Source organism: Mesoplodon mirus (genome assembly GCF_964341445.2).
Source record: "Mesoplodon mirus genome assembly, chromosome: 9".
Classification (NCBI taxonomy): Eukaryota; Metazoa; Chordata; class Mammalia; order Artiodactyla; family Ziphiidae; genus Mesoplodon; species Mesoplodon mirus.
Window position 1 is genome coordinate 60,782,220 of NC_138985.1, and position 23,030 is coordinate 60,805,249.

General features: G+C 36.0%; 1 protein-coding gene across 4 annotated transcripts in view; it reads right to left on the minus strand.

The window, feature by feature from the left end:
- CDK14 (cyclin dependent kinase 14) overlaps positions 1-23,030 on the minus strand; it is a 597,668-nt gene that overhangs the window by 287,789 nt on the left and 286,849 nt on the right. For all 4 annotated transcript variants that reach the window (XM_082631823.1, XM_082631821.1, XM_082631824.1 and 1 more), the window contains 2 exons: positions 17,217-17,279; positions 940-1,063 (listed from right to left, as the gene is read on the minus strand). In XM_082631823.1, coding sequence (XP_082487949.1) covers positions 940-1,063; positions 17,217-17,279 — 187 coding nt within the window. The remainder of the gene's footprint in view (positions 1-939; positions 1,064-17,216; positions 17,280-23,030) is intronic.

A 23,030-nucleotide genomic window follows, 5' to 3' on the forward strand; every position in this document is an offset into this window, starting at 1 on the left:
GTGTCCCAAGGGTAATATTTCCATTCCATTCTTAATGGAACAAATTTCTAATCAGAATATGTATTCAAAAATAATTGAGGCAATGCAATGTCAACACATCATGCTGCCATCAGCATTTCTGGTGCTGGGAATTGACTTGGCACACTCTGGTGTGACAGAGAGTCAGGGCAGTGCAGACACATCAGACATGATGAAGTGAGGGGAGCCAGCAAGGACAACACAACAGTTCTGCTCCTCTTTGGGTGCTTAAGTCAGTGTGGGATGAAAGCTTCTAAGCTGGAAGAGGCCAACCTTAAAACCTTTAAGGAAGGGATGACTTGTAATGGATCCAGGCCAGGACCTCAACTTTTAAATCAGCATCAGTGTCTACTTTTATAAAGTTATTGAGAATTTCTGAAACAACAGTCACTTTCAGAAAGGTTAACACTGCCCCTAGATTTTTAAATTATTAAAATCTCAGGACAACATACACTACTGAATATATTTTGTGATGCTCTGAAACCGTCCCAAGGTTTAAATCCAGGTTTCTTCAAGTTTGACAATATATTGGTAGTTGTTGAAGCCAGGTGGTGGGTAATGGGGCTCCTTATCGTATCCTTCTACTTTTGAATGTGCTTGACATTTTCATAATAGAAAATGGAAAAAATAGATTTCTTTCAATGTATTTTATATTCAAAATTTTACTGACTTTTCCTTTGGAAATATATGAGATCTGATTTGTGCTTATGATTATTTAAGGCTTTAACAAGCAATGTGGATTTTTAAAAAATCTACCACGCATGATGTTGATCATAAAAAAAATTTTTTTTTTCACTCCTGAAAAAATGTTACCAGGATCTGGAATGATAGAAGAAGTGCACCTAAACAAATGCAGTGCCACCATCTGCCTGGCATTCTCACAGTGTGACAAAATAGACTGGTAATTAACTGCTTTCCTACCGAAATCTGCCAGCTTTAACTCCCCCGTGTCACTGATCAGAAGGTTCTGTGGTTTCAGGTCTCTGTGCAAAATATAACGCTGGTGGATGTAAGACAGCCCTCGCAGCAACTGAAATAAAAACAACTGAAAAAATAGGGAGACAAAAGTTAAAATCTGAACACAGACAAATGCCAGTTTCTACATACAGTCTGCCAAGTACTTGTGTTTAGAGAAAATGGGTACCCATCACTAAATTTCCTACCAAACTATTTAACCAGAATTTGCATAAGGGTATGGAAATTCCTAATTCATTAAGAAGTAAATCTGAAAATTTCTAACAACCTATTATGTCAACCCAGAGTGATACCTCCTCAGCCAGAAAGATCTATAATCCAATCTGTGTTCTATAAATTAAGCACAATGTAAAGAATCATTGTTTAAATAATATTTTATTTCTTCAGGTCTAAATTGATGCTTGAGACAGAGAAAAAAATCTATCCAGAATATTATAAAGAGAAGCAGAATTTTTTACTAAGTTTATTTAATTCCATAGAAATGACATAAACATGGTACCCAAGGATTCACCCATTAACATGCTTTAAGGAATGGAAAGATAAGATGATTTCAAGTAATTAAAACAAAAACAGTCACATGGTCCAATTATTACTGGATTGTAATTATATTGCTTTTGCACATATGGCCATAGAGATTAGGCTGTTGCCTAAAGACAGACATGTACCTTCGCTAATTACAGAACAGACCCATCCTAAAGGGAAAGGAAACATAGAAAACAGAGAAATCAAGAATTCAAGAGCAATGGTTTTATAAGAAATAATTTTAAGAAGTGACTGATGGCCTTCCCTGTTTAGTTTCATATTGGATCCTATCAAATGTTTCCAATTTTGATAACAAAAAATGTGATTCACTAAGCTTTCCAATATTTATAAAAATGTATAAAAAAGAGACTATCTTTAAACAATTTACTTGCCAAAACAATCCTAATTGACATAGTTTTTAAAAATCAATCTCCTAAAACAAAAATAAAAACAAAAGGTTTTAAGTGCCATCAATACCGGAGTCTATGTAATCAGCTGGTAACAAAATGCAGTTTCAGGGAAATTTTAAATGATTAGATGCCAAGTGTGGGCAGTATAAGGATTCCAGGATCTTCAAATGGAAAAGACTGGCAACTCCTTGAGGGCCCTGGAAGCTAGCATTTCTGGAATATTTTCCAACTAACTAGGGGCTCTGAAAGCCAAGTAAATTTTTTAGAGAGTGGATACCTTGAAATAACAGTAGATGAATTCATTTCAAGATCTCTGTATGTGATAACATGCTGTGGAGCAGTGAAGGCCTAGGATCATGATTTCCAGAATCTAAGTACCAGCAACTAAAAACCTGTTCTGTGTTAGCCTGGATTAAATTACTGGCTCAAGAACCTCGGGAAGCAAACGTCTCCTGGACTCCTCTTTTCAATCCTTCCTGTGTAGCAGATGGAAAGACTTAACACCATCACCAGCAGCTTCCAGCCTCGTTCCTCACTTCTAATACCCCCTGCATCCTGAGGCGGAAAGCTTACAATTTCTAAGAAAATCCATATCCCTTCAGTTTAGAAGGGAGAAAGGATGAGCAAATAAAGCCGCTTTGTGTTTTCAAAAGCTTTTCATCAATCAATCAATCAATCAATCACAAAGGCAGGCCACATAACAAACTTAATTTCAAAAATAAACTGATTTTGAAGAGAAAGTTTGCATTCTGCAAGGTGCTAGCAGAGACTTACCAGACTGCGATTATCTACTTAACCACAGCAACACATTTTAGTTGAACAAGCAATGACACGAAGTGCCAGCTGCCGTTCTATGCATCACAGAATACGAACTCATTTGATCTCTGTAATAATTTTAGTGGTGAAGGTACCACTATTAAATCTGTAGTAGTGATGAGGAAACTGGGATCAGTTTAAGTTGCAGAGCCAGGACTCAAACCCAACAAGTTTGACTCCAAACTCCATGCCCTTAACCACTCTACTATAGGAATCTTGGCCAGAACACAAGTAGGGAGTGTTGATACAGAAGCTGCTTCCTCCAACTAACAGGATAAAGTCTGGGCATCTAACAGCATGGCCTTCAAGGCTGCTGAGCTGAGCCCTGATTCCAGCTGGGTGCCCAGGCATCATCACTCTACATTCCCTGACTCCAAGCAGTCTCACGCACCCCCATACACAGAGCATACTGCTCTTCAGCCCTTTACCTTTGTTCTTACCTCTTCTCTGACAGAAAAGCGCTGTCTCACCTTTGCCTGCTAACCTCCATGTATTTCTTAGGTCTCTCCTCAAAAACCACTCCTCCCTGGAGGCTTTCCTGACCCCAGGCCTTCCCTCTCCCTACAGGTCTGTGTGAGGGGTTCCTCCTCTGTGCTCCTGGGGCAGCCGTTACCTCTGTCTATTGCAGTTATGGTATTACCCTATCTCCCTCAGACTGTGTGCCTTAACTACCTTCCTAACCTGGGTCCACAACTGACACTCATATACCAGTAATGTGATGACTGAACAGAATTTAGACACAGCTGGATGAAGCAGATATAGAAATAACAGACGCCTGGAATGGGAGTCTCTAGAAGCTAGGGTAGAAGTGGGTAGATCAAGCAGTCCCAAAGGGCTCTTCTTTTAATACCTTTACCAATTAGTGAAAATATATAAACCTCATGCTAATCCAGAAGCTATTCAAATAGGGAAGCGTATTAAAGAGGATTAAGAAAATCAGTGATAAGAAAGGATGCAACCACACACTCCAACTACAGTTGTATACATGACAAACTAAGCCCCAAACAAGACAAGTAGAACCCCAAACATTAAATTGGAGCCCCAAACAAATTTTTGAATTTTTGATCAATGCACAAAGTCAGAACAAATCCCCATAGAATAAATTCATTCAGGATTTACTAAATGCCAACCATGTGCCAGGTGCTGTCATGTAAGAGGGATGCAAAGATGAACAGGATATAAGATGTAGTCCCTGGACTCGAGGAACTCACAGCCCACTGGGTATGACAGACACATCAACAGATAACTACCACGTAAAGAGGTCTGCACTGTGACAGCAACGTGAACTGAGTGTACTGAAGGCACAGAGGAGGGAGGAAACTTGTCACTCTGGAAACAGAATTCATTACACATAACATTTTAATAGGAAAACAAGCATTCACTAGATGCACAAGATGAAGTGATGTATTATATGACAAACCTCTTGCTGTTGAGGGAAAAAATTGAGGAGACCAAGCAAGCAGATCACTAAGAAGACAAATTAAGAAGAAAAATTTAAATAAATGAAAAGAAGACAATATATGAAACAGTAAAATTATCAATGCACCATCATAATAGTAATGGTGGCAAGGGGACAACAGTATACTTCACTGAAACCATTAGTAAACTTGGTGTTTTTAGAAATAACATTTTAATGTGTTTAACAGAAAATATACTGCTAGCTAGGGGTGGGAAGGCCACAAGGAATTAGCACTGAGTTTAATAGAATGTCCCATGGAATATTCTTTGGGAGTGTTTTGAGAAAGGCAAGTCTCGGGCATTTCTTCCTTTAGGCTAACAGGCAAGTATCTAACTTGCCCATGTAAATTTTTAAGAAAGCCACTTCACTTGGTTGTTGTATAACTCACCACATAACAAGCTATATTTGATCTCTGTGAAAACCAGAGGGTACTGTGAAAACAAGAAGGACCACCAAAGAGGGGGCCACATGCAGAGAAAGAGTAAAAATCAGCTTTGCTACTCGCTAATAAAACTTGGTGAACATTCAATGCAATCTCAGGTACTGAAAAAAGAGGAAGGGAGAGTAATACTAATTGAAGGCTTACACTCATTCAAAGGCTGTTTTAAGTAATTTTACATATATTTTATAATCCTGTATTTTTCCTTTTCTTTTAAACAAATGAGAAAACTAAAGTTCTAAAAGCACGAGAAACTTAAAGTCATCCAACCAACACACAGCACTTGTGAACTTTCCACTATACTTCATTATCTTAAATAAGGTTGATGCTTACTAAACGCATGGATGAATACAGTTATACACCCAATATAATCAAAGTGCTCTGATTAAGTGAACCCAAGTTTGTAAGCCTCAATTAGCATATTATGTAATCAGCATATGATTCTTGAATGTCTATTTTTGCTACTTAAAATCCTCTTAGAAATAAATAACATGGCAGAAGACAGCTTTATGTCCTGAAGCTGATAAACTAACATATTTTCATTTCTATCTTCTTATTTTTCTACTGTAGTGGCCATAAGGTCTTCCTAAGAATACCTTGTCCCCTCAGGATATTCTATTCAACTTTATAAAAGGAGATATCTTCAAATCCTACGGTATGATCACTGAAGAGTTATACTCTAGTTCGAATATGTTCACTTTTTGCAATAAGAATCCCCGTGGGAAAATGCCTTAAATAGCAATGATACGATGAATGGGGACACTTTTACCAGCAGCAGATCTATCTATAGCCCCGTTGTCTTGGCATCCCCTGCAGAAAGCAGCTCATATTCTCAGGGCCATGGCATATACTTCTCGGGAATATCCTTTAATACTCCTTCTTTTCCCTTCTGAAACTCTTTAGACTTTAAGTAGGTAAAGAATAACGAGATAAGGCTTTTTATCAAAACATTTAGAGCAAGTTGGTAAAAAGCACACACACACATCATTGGACTTAATATATTTGTTACTCAAAAGAATTATTGCCACTTGCAGTGAGCAACAATTTTATACCCCTTCACCCCCGTCAAAGTCTAAAGATGTGTGATCAGATGCTCTTTGTCTCAATGCTTACAGTCATTAGATTCCATGAATGGTCTGAAATCCAGGCATTATTTAATAAATGTGGTTCCAGGGCTTCCTTGGTGGCGCAGTGGTTAAGAATCCGCCTGCCAATGCAGGGGACACGGGTTCGAGCCCTGGTCCGGGAAGATCCCACATGTCACGGAGCAACTAAGCCTGGGTGCCACAACTGCTGAGCCTGCGCTCTAGAGCCTGTAGGCCAGAACTACTGAGCCCGCGTGCCACAACTACTGAAGCCCACGTGCCTAGAGCCCATGCTCCACAACAAGGGAAGCCACCACAATGAGAAGCCCGTGCTCTGCAGTGAAGAATAGCCCCCCACTCGCTGCAACTAGAAAAAGTCCGCACACAGCAACCAAGACCCAACGCAGCCAAAATTAAAAATAAATAAATTTTTAAATAAATACATACATACATACATACATAAATAAGGTTCCATTTAATATGAGACTAAGCACAGTGAACATCTTGCAGATTTTCCAGGCTTGGGTCAACTATCTTCAAGGGATGTCCAGGGTCTCTTAGGGCTTATTAGTGATTTGCAATGCACCCTATGCCTTATGGCACAGCAGCAATTCTTACAAAGAGAGTTAGTTAAGCTACTTTTCTGTCACCTGGGGACCAAGGTTAAATCTTTGTATCTTAGGTTTTTCATCTTAAAAATGACTAATTGTCTCAGATGCCCTTAATATCCATTCATGTTGTAAAATTGTATCCTTTCATTTTATGAATAACAGAAATAGAAGGGACTTTACAAATTGAGCAGCTGTAATAACTGCCATTTACTAAATACTTACTAGTAAATTAATCCTTCCAACACTTCTGCTAGGCAGATACTATTATCTTTATTTCACAGATAGAGAAATAAAGGCTCAGAGAAGCTACATGAATTGGGAAAAGGGACCCACAGCAAGTGTAGTAGAGGTAGTAGAGATAGTTCCCATTTTTGTCTTGCTCTGACACCCGCAATTTAAAATACTGCTACCCAAAAACTATGTATACTGTTTGATTAAAGTAGTTACACATTGTGTGAATCCAAGGCTAGAAAATGTGACATTGGCAAAGTTGTACATGGCTAATACATGCTTCAAATAATATGCTCCATGTTTACTTAGCACCATATCATTTAAAAATCCACAGGATGCACAAACATTACTCATGCATCAAACTTTCTAGAAATGAAAAATAATTAGAAAATTTGAGTCCTCAAAATATCTAGTGAATGTGAAAATACATTAAAATATGCATCAGATAATGATTTTACTGCAATACTAGGTCTTCTTCAACTTTCAAAAGAATGCTTCATTCCACTTAGTTGAGTTTCAAATTTGCAAATACCTAATGCAAATATCAAATCATAATTTGTAATACAATGTACATAGTACATTCCCAAATAGTTTATATTTTACAAAACATCATTGCAATTTTATGTGTTGAATTTTTTAAAAAGAATACTAAGAAGGTTATATGGAGATATAAGGGAGACAGAAATAAAAGCCCAGATAGTAAAACATTATGGTGTAATTTATTTGTCACTTTGGACATACTTGACAGTATTAAGTGTGCTACTGGGATAGTGTAAGACACAAACATTCATGCCAGGGCATCAGGTCATAGATGTGTCCTTTTTTGCCCTGTACTACAGATAGATCTGGGTCTTAGAAAATCTGAGTAGTAAGGACAGTTTGTCTTGCCACGTTTTGCCCTTTTTGAATTCTTTCATTTAACTTTCTGCTTCTTTATTCTACTCCCTCATAAGTCTTAGATATGGAACATGTTCCATCATTTCTAAATAATGTAACAAAAATTTAATTTTCAATCTCTATGTTATTTATACATTAATATTCTATTCTTAAAGATGATAACTTTCTGGAAGGGAATAACTCAAAGAATAAGAGTTTCAAATACTTGGGCAAACTCTTGGGAAAAAGCTCTTGCACACTTTCTGTGATCCTTAAGTTGGCCTCCCATTCCGCCCTCTCCTCCTGCCTCAATACAATGGTGGATATCAACAAGGTGTTGCTCTAGGCACGGAGATGCCCACAGTGAGCAAGTTGACTGGAGCCATGGGAACCAGAACTGGGATACTTACAAGGAGTCAAATGGGGATTGTAAGACAGATCTGTGTTTTGCCATGTTCCTTGAAAGAAGCACATTAGCTTCTTTAGTATGTTAATATATTATAATAATATATAATATTATATAATAATATATAATATATTATAATACTTAATATTAGTATACCAAGTATATTTCCAAGTTACTAGGGTTTGTATGTGTGATGAAGAAAATGAGGAGGGCTGAGGATAAGAAACTTCCATTTAATAAACTTGGTCAGCAGCCTAAAATTAGTATTAGAAATATTCCTTAGCTGAGTAGAAACAAGATGATAAAATTTAAGCTATTGGTTTTAATAGTTGCCCAACATAATTTTCCAAGAGAAAAACTGAAACACTTATTCCAAGGAATTCTAATAATATAATAATATTAAGTATACAACTGACCTTACTGATAGGCACTTTTTGGAACCAAAAAGAAATAGCATGAAATACAAATTTTTGCTCAACTTCATTTGTGAATGTATGCAACACTCCCTCAACTACAGGCCATTCTTTTTACACACAATGAAAAGGAATAAATAGAATTTAAAATGGTTTTACTGCCTAAAGTAACACCTTAAACACTATCAACATGAACTGTCTTAATATCAGTTGATAAGGCCAATGTAACTTTTTTTAAATTGAGAGAGACAGATGCAGACTGAAAAACTGACAAAGGTGATGAATCTTCAGTGTAAGAGTCTTAGAGAAAGATCACTTCTACAAGCTATACAATAGAGAAAAATATGTTTCAAATGGAATGCAGTAAAGACTCTGAGTTTGATAGGTATGATCAATAAACCTCTCTCTCTCTGCATCTTCTTAGAGAGGTCTCAAGTAACAGGGATTTATATATTAATGAGAAAATATCTATGAAATGTACTGGCTACTCACATGAAGGCTGAACTTGTCTAGGACTTTCAGAAAAATCCCTGGAAGTGTGTACATACTCTGTTACTCAGCTAATTTCCCCCCTGGGTCCTCATGTTTGTCTTGGAAAACATGCAAACAAAGGGGTCGAGTGCAAGATCCATCTTAAACGGGAGAGAGGCAAGGTGAATGGCTTGAAGCTTGAAACCCAGGAGGGTATCTGTCCTATTTCCACTGGATACCACCGCCCCTGCCCCACCAAGCTGGGTAATTCCATCTAACAAATAAAATATCACAGGGCATACTTCTAAAGACTATCTGTATTTCATCAATCTTTGGGGTGATTTCTTTTCAATCTGGGTTTTAAAGCAGCTCTAGGAAAGAGTGGGCTGTTCAGTTGGCTGCCTTGATTCCTTTGTCTGATTCAAATCATTAACAAGCACATCAGCAGATGATGCCAAGCATACAAGAGACATGTTCTAAACAACGGAACGCACGCCCCACATCTTAACCAGAAATTCACTACTCAGACCCCCTCTGAACATCCAACACAATATGATTTGACACATGAATTTCACTTTCTTTTATTGTTAATCCTTCACTGTCTAGATATGGAAAATCATTTTGTTATAACAAAAATAGGATGAAAAGGCTCAAAAGAAAACTGGACAGGTGCTGAGACTAGGTATCAAATTTTTAAAACACTCTTGAATGGCTCCATGAAATAATCGTATTTCCCAAAATACAGAATAATGAAAGGCTCTAAAATATTCACTGTAATGCATAGTAGGAAATCATTACCAGCTAAATGAGAGTTCTAATGCAAAATATGGAGAAAATCAGGTGTTATCTGATTTTCTATCTCAACATTAGAAAGTCTCATTCAGGAATCAATTCTCAGTGCCATCTGTATGAAACAGTCTTAATTTGGCATAACATTATTCTGACTGCTATACACCTGCTTGTTCCTGGAAAAATAGCAATTTTTCAACCATAATAATCCTCATATCTTTTTAATTAATATAGATATTGAGAAAAAAATAAAACTCAGCTTTATGTCCAAAGAATTTCAGATACTTCAGAGAACAAGGCAGATAATTAAGAATTACTTTGGTTATTTTGGATTACAGTTGTTTAAAAAAAAAAGGCAAATGTTTTTAGAAAAAAATCTTCTAGAAAAGTCATTAAGATGACATGGCAATGAAGGTAATTACATAAAAACACAGGAAGACCCAATGTCATCATGGTAATAAGATTCAAGCACCTATATTTCTGGATATGAGCTGGAGACAGCATCAGTTAATCTTTCTTTTCTTTAATGAACCTTAATTTTCAGTCTCTCACGCTTATCACTTTTTAAAGAACACATGAAAAGCTGAATGAAAGAGGAAATTTAGACTGTTATGGTCATTTTTTAAAAAACTGACCAATCTGTAAGTCACTGAGAATTATAAAATGAAGAACTTCAATACAAGTCTGCCTTCAACTCAGCTATGACAGTCAAAACCCAATAAAATTCATAGTGAATGGTTTGTAAAGGGGGGTAAAATGAACTACCTTCTGCCCAAAATTCTAACCAGTTTCCTACATACCAATTATCATGTTCTAGCAATTGCTTGTTATACCTTTAATCATCATAAATATTTACAAGGCCAATGTCCTCAGGCTTTCGATTCAGGTTTTAAATTGTCCTCTAAGTAATTAACTGCTAAAATTACCCATTTGTCTAAAATTGATATAATACAGACCATTAGTTAATAGTGAATATTTATTTCAGAAGGCCATACTGAGAACAGACACATTTTGTAGGCAATTAAAGTAGCAAAGTGATTATAGCAATTTAGTTAACATTGACAATTTTTCTTATGAGTTTACTCCAGTGCTTACAAGGAATATACAGCAAGAAAGATAAAACTTTAACAGATGTTTTGCTGGGATTTAATACAAAATTACCATAGACTAGCTTATGCTTTACTATGAAATCATGAGTTATGTACTCTTTCAATTGTTCTTTTCTTCCCCCTCATTCTTCAGTGATACATCACCTTTGTAATACTTGCAAGTCTACCTGATTCACAGTAAAGAACAATCGCCTCAATTCTCAGATGCGTGGCATCCCACCTTTTCACAATAAACAAGTATATATGAAATCTAAACAAAGATATGTACATTTTTATAATCCAAGATAAATGTTTAAAATATTTCCATATACTGTCATGCTGCATAGTGATGAAACCAAAAGTCAAAACTGTCAAATTTAGAAGCAAAAGGACTTGATCGCTATGTTTTCCTTCTGTTCACCATAATAAATATTCAGTATTTATTACATTCCTATCCTTTAATGATCTGTGAACTATTTAACCAAATGCAGAGCTTCAGAGTTATTACAAGAACATGCTCTTTTAGAGATAATTGCTTATCTCACCTGGCTTTCACACCTTTCACACACATTTATAGAGAACCATTACAAGGTCTTACTTTAGCTCAACTGTTTTTTTTTTTTAATCAGCATCTAGCACAGCATTATGAACAGTTGTTAATTTAGTAAATATTATTCTTATGTTCTTCATTTTGCATTCATCGATTTAAGTGACAATAAGTATCACCACATGAAAAAAATATGTTAATCCATCACACAGAAATACCCATGGGACATCTGTCACTATGTCATAGTCAGACTTCTTTGAGAATAATTTCACCTGCAGTGCAGATCCTAAATGTAACCCTGGAGGAGTGCACTGTCTCTAAGCAGACAAAACTGTGAAGAAAAGCCAGTGCATGATTAGCTGAGTGGCCTCCCATGGAAACCAACACGGTAATGAGGGCTGTTTGCTTTCATGCACTACAATTCAGATGCCAAAACAGAGGCATTAACAAGATGCATTCTATTTTTTAACTTCCCATACCCTCAGAGAAGGTATAACTATTATCTTCAACATGAAAATGATGAAAAACCTATGTGAATGAGTACATATAAAGTCAGATAAACAAGCTAATTACTGTAATTTAATATATGAATCATGCAATGTAAGGAAAAGAACATTGGACAAAGAATCAAAATGCTCTTTGACAAGCTCTTAATCTCAATGATTCTCATCTTTATATAAAATGTGGCAGCTCAAATGGATGACTGCTTTAGGATGCTAATCCTGGCATGAGCCTGGCTATAGCAGAATCACTTAAAGAAGTGTTTTTCTAACTACATCAACATGTAATATTGATTACATATTACATTTTATAATATTACATATTGATCGTAATATTGTACTGTATTATAATCATGTAAATGTTATTTACAGCTAAGCCATTAAGTTTTTTTTTTTTGTTTGTTTGTTTGTTTGTTTGTTTTTGCGGTACGCAGGCCTCTCACTGTTGTGGCCTCTCCCGTTGTGGAGCACAGGCTCCGGACACACAGGCTCAGCGGCCATGGCTCATGGGCCTAGCCGCTCTGCAGCATGTGGTATCTTCCCGGACCAGGGCACGAACCCGTGTCCCCTGCATCAGCAGGCGGACTCTCAACCACTGCGCCACCAGGGAAGCCCAGCATTAAGTTTTATATGACTACTTTCTTCCCCTGCACAATAATTGTTTTTCCTGGTGTTAGTAACTATCTAGTTCTTTTGTTGGTTGGTTTGCTTGCCTTTGTTGAATTTTCTTTGTGGTTATCGCTAATTCAACACCAAATTCTTCTTCCATCTTGTAAATCTGCTCAAACACATTTGGTATTCTATCTAATCCTTTCATCTTCTTAGAAATCTCTCCTGGAGACTTCTGACCTGTGCCAATCAGACTGACTGGTTACCCTTTCAGCTCGATGCACAGTTGTTATCCTGGGATTCTTTTCATCATTGTCTTGAGGATATCCATCTCTCTTTTGTGGTAGCCTCTATTACCTGGTTTCCTTTTCTTTTCTGCTTTGGTTTATTCCCTTAGTTATAGTGCAGTACATCTTCAAGTAGCTTCCTGAGAAAGGATGCAAGGTATGCAAACTTTTCGACTCCTTGAACACCTGAAAATAATCATCCTACTCTTACACTTCATTGATAGTTTCTATAGAATTGTAGATTGGAAACAATTTTACATTGGAATTTTCAAGTTGTCCCACTTCCATCTCCATTCCAGTGCTGCTGTTGAAGTTTAACACCACTGTAATTCTTGATCTTTAGTAGTAAACCTGTTTCCTTTTGGTAGGATCTTTCTTTGAAATCAGTGTTCTGAAATTTTGCAATAATAAATGTTATTGTTCATCTATTTTCATTAAATGTTCTGGGCATTTAATGGACCCTCAATCTTGAAGTTGACATCCTTCACATCTAGAAAAAGTATAGTTTAATGTTTATTGCTTTAATGACTCCCTCCTCTCTATTTTCTCCAGTCATTCAGATGGTTGATCCCCTGGACTGGACTCCAAATTTCCTGATACCTTCTTTCTCGTGTTTCAGATTTGTATTTTATGCTCTATTTTCTGGCAAAGTTCTCCAACTTTTTCTTCCATCCATTTTTACTGTTGTTTTTAATTTCTGTCATCATATTTTGAATTTCCAAAGCTACTTCATGTCCACTAATTTCTCCTTTTAAAAAATAACATAGGGCCTCCCTGGTGGCGCAGTGGTTGAGAGTCCGCCTGCCGATGCAGGGGATACGGGTTCGTGCCCCGGTCTGGGAGGATCCCATATGCCGCAGAGCGGCTGGGCCCGTGAGCCATGGCCGCTGGGCCTGCGCATCCGGAGCCTGTGCTCCGCAACGGGGGAGGCCACAACAGTGAGAGGCCCGCATACCGCAAAAAAAAAAAAAACAAAAAAACAAAAAAAAACATAGCATTGTGTTTTATAGATGTACTATTTTCTTTTACCTCTTGGAGAATATTATTGATAATTTTTTGAAGTTTTCTTTCCTTCTTTCTCTGTCTAATCAATGCAAGCAACTTTGCTTCCTCTGAGTTACTTATTTGTCAATTGGGGTCTTCATTGTAGAATCACCTAGATTCTTTAGGTCTGTTCTCTTGGACGGATCAGATTCTCCACAAAGACGCTTACAACCTTCTACCTTGAGGTGTGGGTCTGATACCTGTTTTCTGAAGCACCACAGTCCAGGCCCTGTCTCTCATATATATATATATATATATATTAAGGTTTTACAGATGACTCTGCTGTGGAACCTAGTTTGAAGACCTCTTTGATGATGACCAAAGTTTCTTGCACCCTTAAATATTCCATGCACTGAGACAATCCAGTACATTTTGGCAAAACCTCAAAAAGCCAAGATGTCAATAGCTATGGGGAAATGGAAACTTATATACCAACACCTATCGCTGCCTTTCAGTTATTCAGAAAGGTATAAAAAGAGGTAAATCACATCATGCACTTTTGGAGGCAAAAATGTAGTAGAGTATCAATCTGTAACCATGTTAAACAATTTCTGAGTGAGAGTAGTTCCTGCTCCATATGACTGATATCTAGACTCAGTGTTGGCATCATATCTAATTTCTGGGACATTATTTATGCTAACTGCAATCTCATTCACCAGTGAGTTTCCACCACACCTTAGGAGGTACGAGCTCCTGCAGTAATAAACCTTGTTTAATGCCCCAGTACAACCTGAACTTGAAGTAGGTAGCAAACACTAAGTATTTTAAGTATGAGGAATGATCATAGGGTGAAAGAAAAGCTTGCAAAACTTGGGTAACAGCTGTTGAAACACAATTTCAAGGAGTTCAGCCTAGTAACTGAAAACCAGTAACCTAGAAGCTCAATCTTTCCATGACCATTAAGAGATTAAGGAAAAATAAAATGTAATGGATGAAGCAGAATTTACAAAGGCTACAAAAATCACCAGTGATACTGGCAATGCTTTGTGGAATGAGCTCTCTTTCTTTATTTCACCAACAAACTTGCCCATAACTAATGACACACAGTGTTGGTGAAAAGACCAAACAAGGATAATGGAAATCCAGTGATGCCATGGTTCTTTGAAAAGGCTCAGGCCAGCTCTTTAATCTTAATCCTGTCACTCAATTTAAAGTCTGGAAATCAAATTTAGCTCAGAGTAGCCTCTCATTTCCACTGAGGCTGGTAGGCCCTGGGCTTCCACTAGCTGGACTCTCTACAGATTCCCCAGGCTAACGTGGGAAAAGGGGGCAGGGAGGGGGGAAGGAATTTGGAGATTCGGGTTGACACATATACACTATTGATACTATGTATAAAATGGACAACTAATGAGAACATACTGTATAGCACAGGGAACTCTACTTAATGCACTGTGGTGACCTAAATGGGAAGGAAATCCAAAAAAAAAGGGGATATAAATATATGTATAGCTGATTTATTTTGCTGTACAACAGAACCTAACACAACATTGTAAAGCAACTATACTCCAATAAAAATTATTTTAAAAAATAGATAAATAAAAATAAAGTGAGGGGCCTCCCTGGTGGCGCAGTGGTTGAGAGTCCGCCTGCCGATGCAGGGGATACGGGTTCGTGCCCCGGTCTGGGAGGATCCCATATGCCGCGGAGCGGCTGGGCCCGTGAGCCATGGCCGCTGAGCCTGCGCATCCGGAGCCTGTGCTCCGCAACGGGAGAGGCCACAACAGTGAGAGGCCCGCGTACGAGAAAAAAAAAAAAATAAAAAAAAAATAAAGTGAGAAACAAGAGTAAGGATGTACTGTACTGTTGATTGTGAACCCAATCAACCCTAAGAAGAGAACATTAAATGTATAAATGAGACAATTTGAGATGTTTTAATGTTAAAAAAAGAATTATGTATTAATTATAATATTAATGTTTAAAGTTAAATTTGAACATGAACAAGATTAAAAAAATCTCTTCATCTGTTAAAATTTCTTGCCCAATCTAACCACTAAAAAACTACCTATGTCAATGGATACAGATTTTTAAGAAAAATGAATAGTCAAACAATTTAAAAGAAATCTAAATGAAAAAAAATCACAACAAAAAAGAGATATATGAAAAAATCAACAAATACTGTAAGTACCATACTGACTCTATTACTTATTTTAAAAACAATGTTTTGTCAGATTTCCTACAAGTTCCTACATTTTAAAATTGTACAACATAGAAGACCACCATAAAAACCCTCATTATTAATTTCATATTAAAAAGTACCTATAATTCATTAAGGATAAAAACCAATCCAATAGAAAAATGAACAATATATAAGAACAGGTAACTTGTAATAGCAGAATTACAAATGGTGAGGAGACAGGAAAAGATGCTCAATGTCACTAGCAGTCAAGAAAATGCCAACATAAAAAATATTTCATTTTTACTCATCAGAATGGCAAAAATCTAAATGACTGGTTAGTCAATCCTAGGGAGTGTAGAGAAAAACAGTCCTTCTGTAATTTACAACCTTGTGGGCAGAGGTTCCAGTTAAATTCATTAAAACTGACATCACGTCTCTAATTAATAAAGAAAACCCATTAACTAGATATTCAAAAGAAATGAGTATAAAGGTTTTATACTAATATCTACTCTAGAATCATTTTTAATAGGAATATTTTGGGAACAACCTCAAGATCAATGAATAAAGAACAGTTGCAAATTATGGTTTATTCATACTGTGGAATAATATGCAGTTATTAGAAAGACTGAACTACATAGTCATGTATTGATTTTAAAGGATATCTATGACATAGTCTAAGAGGAAAAAAACATATAAAAAATATATATTATTTTTATAAAGCAAAAAGAAATAAACACATGTAACACCATATGTGCAAATATCTCTCTCCTAGCAAAGGGAAAAGTACAGAAGAAAAAATATGCCACATTGCAAGAAAGGTGCAGATAATGAATGGGACGAAATGGAGACAAATAATTTTACTTCAAATACATTTATAAGTTTAGCCTTCAGATAAACTTTGGTATCTTCCAACTCCCTAACATATGCCAAGAAAGAATCTCCTGTTTCAAGCTTGAAATTTTTGGACAATTTCCCAAGATGGTTGCTAGGTCAAATCTTAGAAAAACTTAGTTCTTTTTATACACAGTAATCCAATTTCTGGTAAAAGAAATGAAAAAAAGCAGTAGGAATAAACATTTTTATCTGTTTGTACAAGCAAGTGAAAAATATGCACCATGAAGTCACCATAACACTGTTTTGGATCATAATAATACTTTATCTTGAAACCAATGGTACTGCAGTATGGAGCTCCAAGCTAGAGCTACTGGAGATTCCCTTCTACTGAAAACAGTGTTATGACAGGATTCCAGTGGATTTTACTCATTACTGGCAAATGTTTCTCCATGAAGAAAAAACAGGATAAGGTCTAAATAATAATACCCCAGTGAAAATATTTAATGTCAAAGCATGGCTTCCAATGTCAAAGCATAGCAATGACTACGGTTCACTTCAATATTACTTCTCTTTACACAATTTTTTAAAGTTATAGTAGAGAGATTAGATTTTTGCTCAAAACATGCACATGAAGAATGCTAACCCTTTACTTAAAAAGATCTTTTCCTACCTTCACATTATCTGGATGCAGCCCCCCAGGGTGCTTGTCCATGTACTGACATAAATCAGTATGCTAGAAGAAAAAGGGGAAAATGTATTAACATCCCTCTGGCTATAACACAGTGAATCAATATTTTTTTACTTCAAAGTCATCATTACTTTCTGAACAAAGCAAATATAAGACAAGTGGGTGGATTTTTTAGTGTATGCAGTTGCATGCTCCTCCGCCCCCTGTTTTAACCACAATCGAATCATTATCTTTACCTCTAGGCTCTGTCTTACATTAAACATATCTGTGTATTAGAAGGAATTCATATCCACAATTTTTTACTTTGTTAAATGCCTAATTTTCTCCTCATTGAACATACATCTCTTAACTGGAAAAAAAAACCCCTACCTAAAAATACATGCCTTAACTTTAAAAAACTAAAGCACATACACACACACAATTAACCAATCCAATTACAATTTCAATTATCTTGTATTTTCCAAGTGGAAATGCAGGTTATGATTATTTATGTTATATGAGATGAAAACACTACAAACAGATCATTCCAGTAAAATTAATCATTGGATTTATTTGAGTTTTTCATAACTATATTCATTAAAAAATAATTTTCATATTCTCAGAACTCTTGAATATATTTGAGAAAATATTTATACAACTTTATAAAGATTTACTTTATAAATCAATACAAATACTTTCAAAATTATAAATTAAGACAAATACATCCAGATATAACTTAAAAGGAATATCCCTCGATAGCAACTTATGCTGTTATTCCTTCAAATATCCCAAGCTCAATTTGCACACAATTATATATCTTCTTTTTAATGCTTTTTCTGTTTATATTATGAGTTACATAAAACTTGGAAAAAAACATGTAGAGTTGCTATATAAATTTTTCTAATCTTATTGGAGGATACTGTAAGATTTGTGACATTGAAACATTTAATCATTCTGTAAAAGCCAGTGATCATGATTATTCGTGCCCCATTATCAGGCTTCAATTATTCAGGAATCATAAGTTTTTGATACCTTCAAGAACCTGTACCATGGCTATAGCCATGATGACAACAGTTCAGGTTCCTTTACTGAGTTTTTATTGCATGCCAGGTGGTAACTCCCAAGGATACAGAGCAGAATTTAGCATTCACTCATTATTCATCAGGTATTTCTTGAGCACTTATTATCTTCCAGGCACTACACTAATCACTAAGGGCATAGAATTCAATGAAACAGATGCTGGTGGAAAAAAACCAGGCATGTCAGTAATTACAGTAGAGTATGTTGTATATTAAGAACAGTACTGGGTAATGTTTGAGGACATAGCAGGGGGGAACTTATTGTGGTCTAAAGATTTCAGAAAGGCCTCCAGAAAGCATTACTTCTAAGTAAGACCTGAATAGAGAATGAAAAAGGTCAGCCAATGGAAGAACAAAGGGAAAGAAGACGGGACAGAAGAAATGCTCTTAGATATATTTTGAGAATATATTGCCCTTATCTTGCACCACACCCAAGGTGTTTAGCTTCCAAATGAAAGTCAAGTTCCATGAGGACAGAAACTATATTTGATTTGGAAATTATTGTCTCTCTGGTCCAGTCAATGACAGAGAAGAAGAACTAAATAAATACAGGTGGAAACAGTTTTACATACAGTATAGCTCATTAAAAATGATGATGCTTTGTGATGACCTAGAGGGGTGGGATAGGGAGGGTAGGAGGGAGGCTCAAGAGGGAGGGTATGGGGATATACGTATACATATAGCTGATTCACTTTGTTTGTTGTACAGCAGAAACTAACAAAACATTGTAAAGCAATTATACTCCATAGATATTAAATAAATAAATAAAATAGTACATGAGAAAGCAGTTTTTAATCTATAGCATGATACACAAAAATAAGGTAGTATTTAAGATACTGCCCATTATACAATAAGACCCATGAGGGGAAGAACTGTAATTTGCTCATTGTTTCACACACAACAAATAAAGTGGTAAATAGAAAGTACGCCCAATCATAACAATAATCATATAGCCACATGTTAAAATTCCTATTAAAAATATAAATTTTCAGTTTACAAAACAAAATCAAACTCACACAAGCTAAATATACACAACAAATAACAGAAAACCTGAAAATAAAGAAATAATACATCATATTATATATTACACATTTACGTTATTTACATTTTAAGATGTTTATACTGGTAAATATCAATAAAAAAGCAAAAAATCAGCATATCAATGTAAATATTAGACATATTAGAATTCAAGGAAAAAGTACTAAACATTTATGCACCTATTAACATGGCATATCACTATAAAGCAAATATTGATCAAAATAAAAGAAGAAACTGAAAATTTCACAAAATCTTGAAGGGTTTAGCTTACCTCTTTCAAAAACCAACAAATGGAATTGACAAAAAAATAAGAATTCTATAAAGGATATGAGTAACACAGTTAAAAAGCATGTTTAATTTTGTGCCCAATAAACTTACGCTACACATGCTTAAAGAAGTGGAATGGTGTTGGGGACAAAACTTTCACTGTATTTTATACTTGACATATATGTATTAAATGCCAATTGTGCATAAATAAATAAGAAAAGTCTCTGCTCGCATAGAGCTTACATTTTGCGGATTTTTACATACTTGTGCGTTATTGTAATTTTTTTCCAAGATTAAAGTATTCAAGCTTTTTGTTTAAAAGTAAACAAGCAAACAAATAAAAAAACCCACTAAACTATGAGGAAGGAAACATATCAGTAATGGGGAAAAAAGCTCCTGATCCTCATGGTACACATTACATCCTTCCATGTATATACGCGTGCCCAATGACAGTGTAACATGAATTAAAGGAAGGAGGCCTCTCCAGAAATGAGATCTTGGGAAATTTAATAAAGATTTTTCCAAACCTTTAAAATTTTAGGATTCATATTTCCTTAGCTGTAGAGCATGAAAATGTGTGTATGCATACACGCATGGCTATCACTAGCTGTGTAGCCTTAGGTTACATAGCCTCTGTGTATCAGTATCTTCAACTATGTAATGAAGATAATCCTAGTATACCTATCTCATATGGATATTGTGAAAATTAATAAGTAAATATCCATTACGGTTTTACTACACTGCCCAGCATGTGGTAGATGCTACAGGTGATGATGATGACGATGATGATGATCATGATCATGATAATGATGATGTTCTGTAGTGTGTTTAGAGTAGGAAGGGATATTTGGGAGGACTGCAATTAAAAATGGAATGATAAATACCATCAGAAAACTGGAACTCTTAGAAGTAACACTTCATCCTTATATGTGTGTTCTTCCTGTCTACATGCCCAGACATTCTCATTCAAACTCCACAGCTCTCTGTACACAACCTCTGAGACTACTTCTAGCAAATACACCATTAACCTCAGATTGCTCTGGGTGATTAGGGGCAAGAATCTGGAGAATCTCAAATGGAGGAAGAGACAAGAGGTAGTACAAAGTCTTATTTTTATACCCTAGCAAACTTCTGTTCTACCTGCATTAAAAACTGTTTCTTTTCCCTCTCTCTTTTTTAATACACAGTACTATGCCTGGAACTGCATTAGATGTGCCTAAATTACAAATTTCATCACATCTCTTCTTTCTTTTTAACTTCTCTCCTTAGTTCAACTCATTGGCTTATGTGACCCTTATGATTTGCACTGGTCCCAAAATACAGAACTAAACTTAACAATAATGCTGGCAGGTACTTCTCTGTCATTCCATTTTTTAAAGTCATCCTACACATACAAGTTCTGAACAGAAGGCCCCTATGGCACATGACCAACAGATCACTAATGAGACACAGATAATCTCAGGTCCATCTGGCTTGATCTCTGACTATTTCTTGTTCTAACACTAAAAGGAGTATCTTTAGACTAGGTGTCTGGTGACTACAGATCAAACCCAGTAACTCTTCCCCCTCCAGTATCTATCTTGGCTCTTGGCTAACATTGCTTCTTGCCCTCACTACGTTATGCCTCACTTCATCTTCCTACACCTCCCTCTTATTCACTCTATCACTGCTCCTGTTCTTCAGGGGAAGGCCTTCAGAAGCACTTGTGTCTAACAGGTTTATACCTGAATCCCTAAGAATACTTCATCAGTCTTCCGTGGAGCGTGTGGTTTTAAATGAAGCTATCAAGTGTGGCTAGATTTGCAGACCAAGAAGAGGAGTGACAGTAGAAAGGAGCTGTTAAGGTTCAGTCCCCACACTTGGATACATTTCTTTCAAAATCAAGTTCCTCCTTCCTCACTGTTGATTACCCATCAAGTAGCATTTATTTGAGAATTTACATAGGTGCAGGAGTGTTTCAAGGGGAAGGAATCTGAAGAACGTATCTGAAACCATAACACCCTAAACATAAATATTCTCTGTAAAGGAGCCACATTTACAGTTTAGGTTTCTCCATGTTGATTTCATTACTCTGTGGCTGGATCAATTTAGAAGGCAGGAGAGAGATCTCTCTTCGTAAAAAGGCAGGATACAGAAAGACCACAAAACATCGAGAAGACTTTTTACTCATAAGCACTGTCACACAGTAGAATCTCAGTTAATTTCAATCATATGTAGACCTGAGAACTGCATGACTAACAGTACACAGCCATGAGTCTTAAAGAGAAAGACATAAAAGGAAATTACAAAGATAAATTATAGATATGATGACAATTTCAAAACAGGCCTGAGTGGAGAACAGCCCTTCAGAAGAGTACCAGGAAAGAAAGTCCAGCCAAAGAAAAAGATAAGAAACTAGCTGGACCATGACATTCACCTTTTCATATTTTCCACTCTCCATTCCTTACTCTTTTTGAAACTGACTCTGGGTGAGGGAAAAGCAGCAATATACTGACACTGAAAGCCACTGGTAAAAAGGCTCTCTGAAGACCACAGAGTCAGAAAAGCTCTTGGACATTAAGGTTTACCCAAATTCCAGGGCAGAAACAAGTATAAGTCAATTATTAAGTAGGCTTCATAATTTAGTATGTGCGTATGTTTCTTTTTAATCAATGTATCATCCATAAAGAGAGGTGTTCCAATTTTTGGCCCTTCAAATGATCAGACCTCTTACTCAAGAGATATCAAGTTCCTCAGAGAAATTATGCTTTTGTATTAGCACTGGTCTTCAGACTGGACTTTTCTCATTAAGCAGGAATCTAAATAGAGCCCCTTCCCTAAAACATGCATTTTTCCCACTCTCTTATGTTAAGCATGGTGTCTACAATATGTGTCAGCTAATTCTGATGTTTTTCAAAAGCACTGACAAAATATGACATTGAAAATAGCACAGCCCTATTTCCCAGCATCTAGGCTAAAAATAAGGATGTCTTTCCATGGGGATAACCAACAGAAATCCTCATTTTGAAGTTATGTTACACACAGCCTCCACATTCTTTACTTCTTTTCATTTAGTTTTCCATTTTGACAGCAAGAGAAGAGTCAGTATATTCAGGCTTAGTGTAATTTTTAAAACATTAAAAACAAAACTGCTTCACAAGAATAAGAATATGGAAAGATTCCAGAAGATAATAAAACTAATTCTAAATTTCTTTCTTCTTAAGGAATAGGCTTATTTTATGTTTAAATACCAAGGCTCAGCTATACTTTTATTTGAAATTAATGAAAAGACTTATAAAACAAAAACATTAAGTGAAAACACGTGACTTAAAAAAAAAAAAGATGGGATATGTTAAGAACTAGTTGATAACATGTACAACTTGAAAGCATAAAAATATAGAGCCCTCCTTTTCCCGACTCATTTTGATTGTTTAAGGAGCTCCCTGGTCCTCAT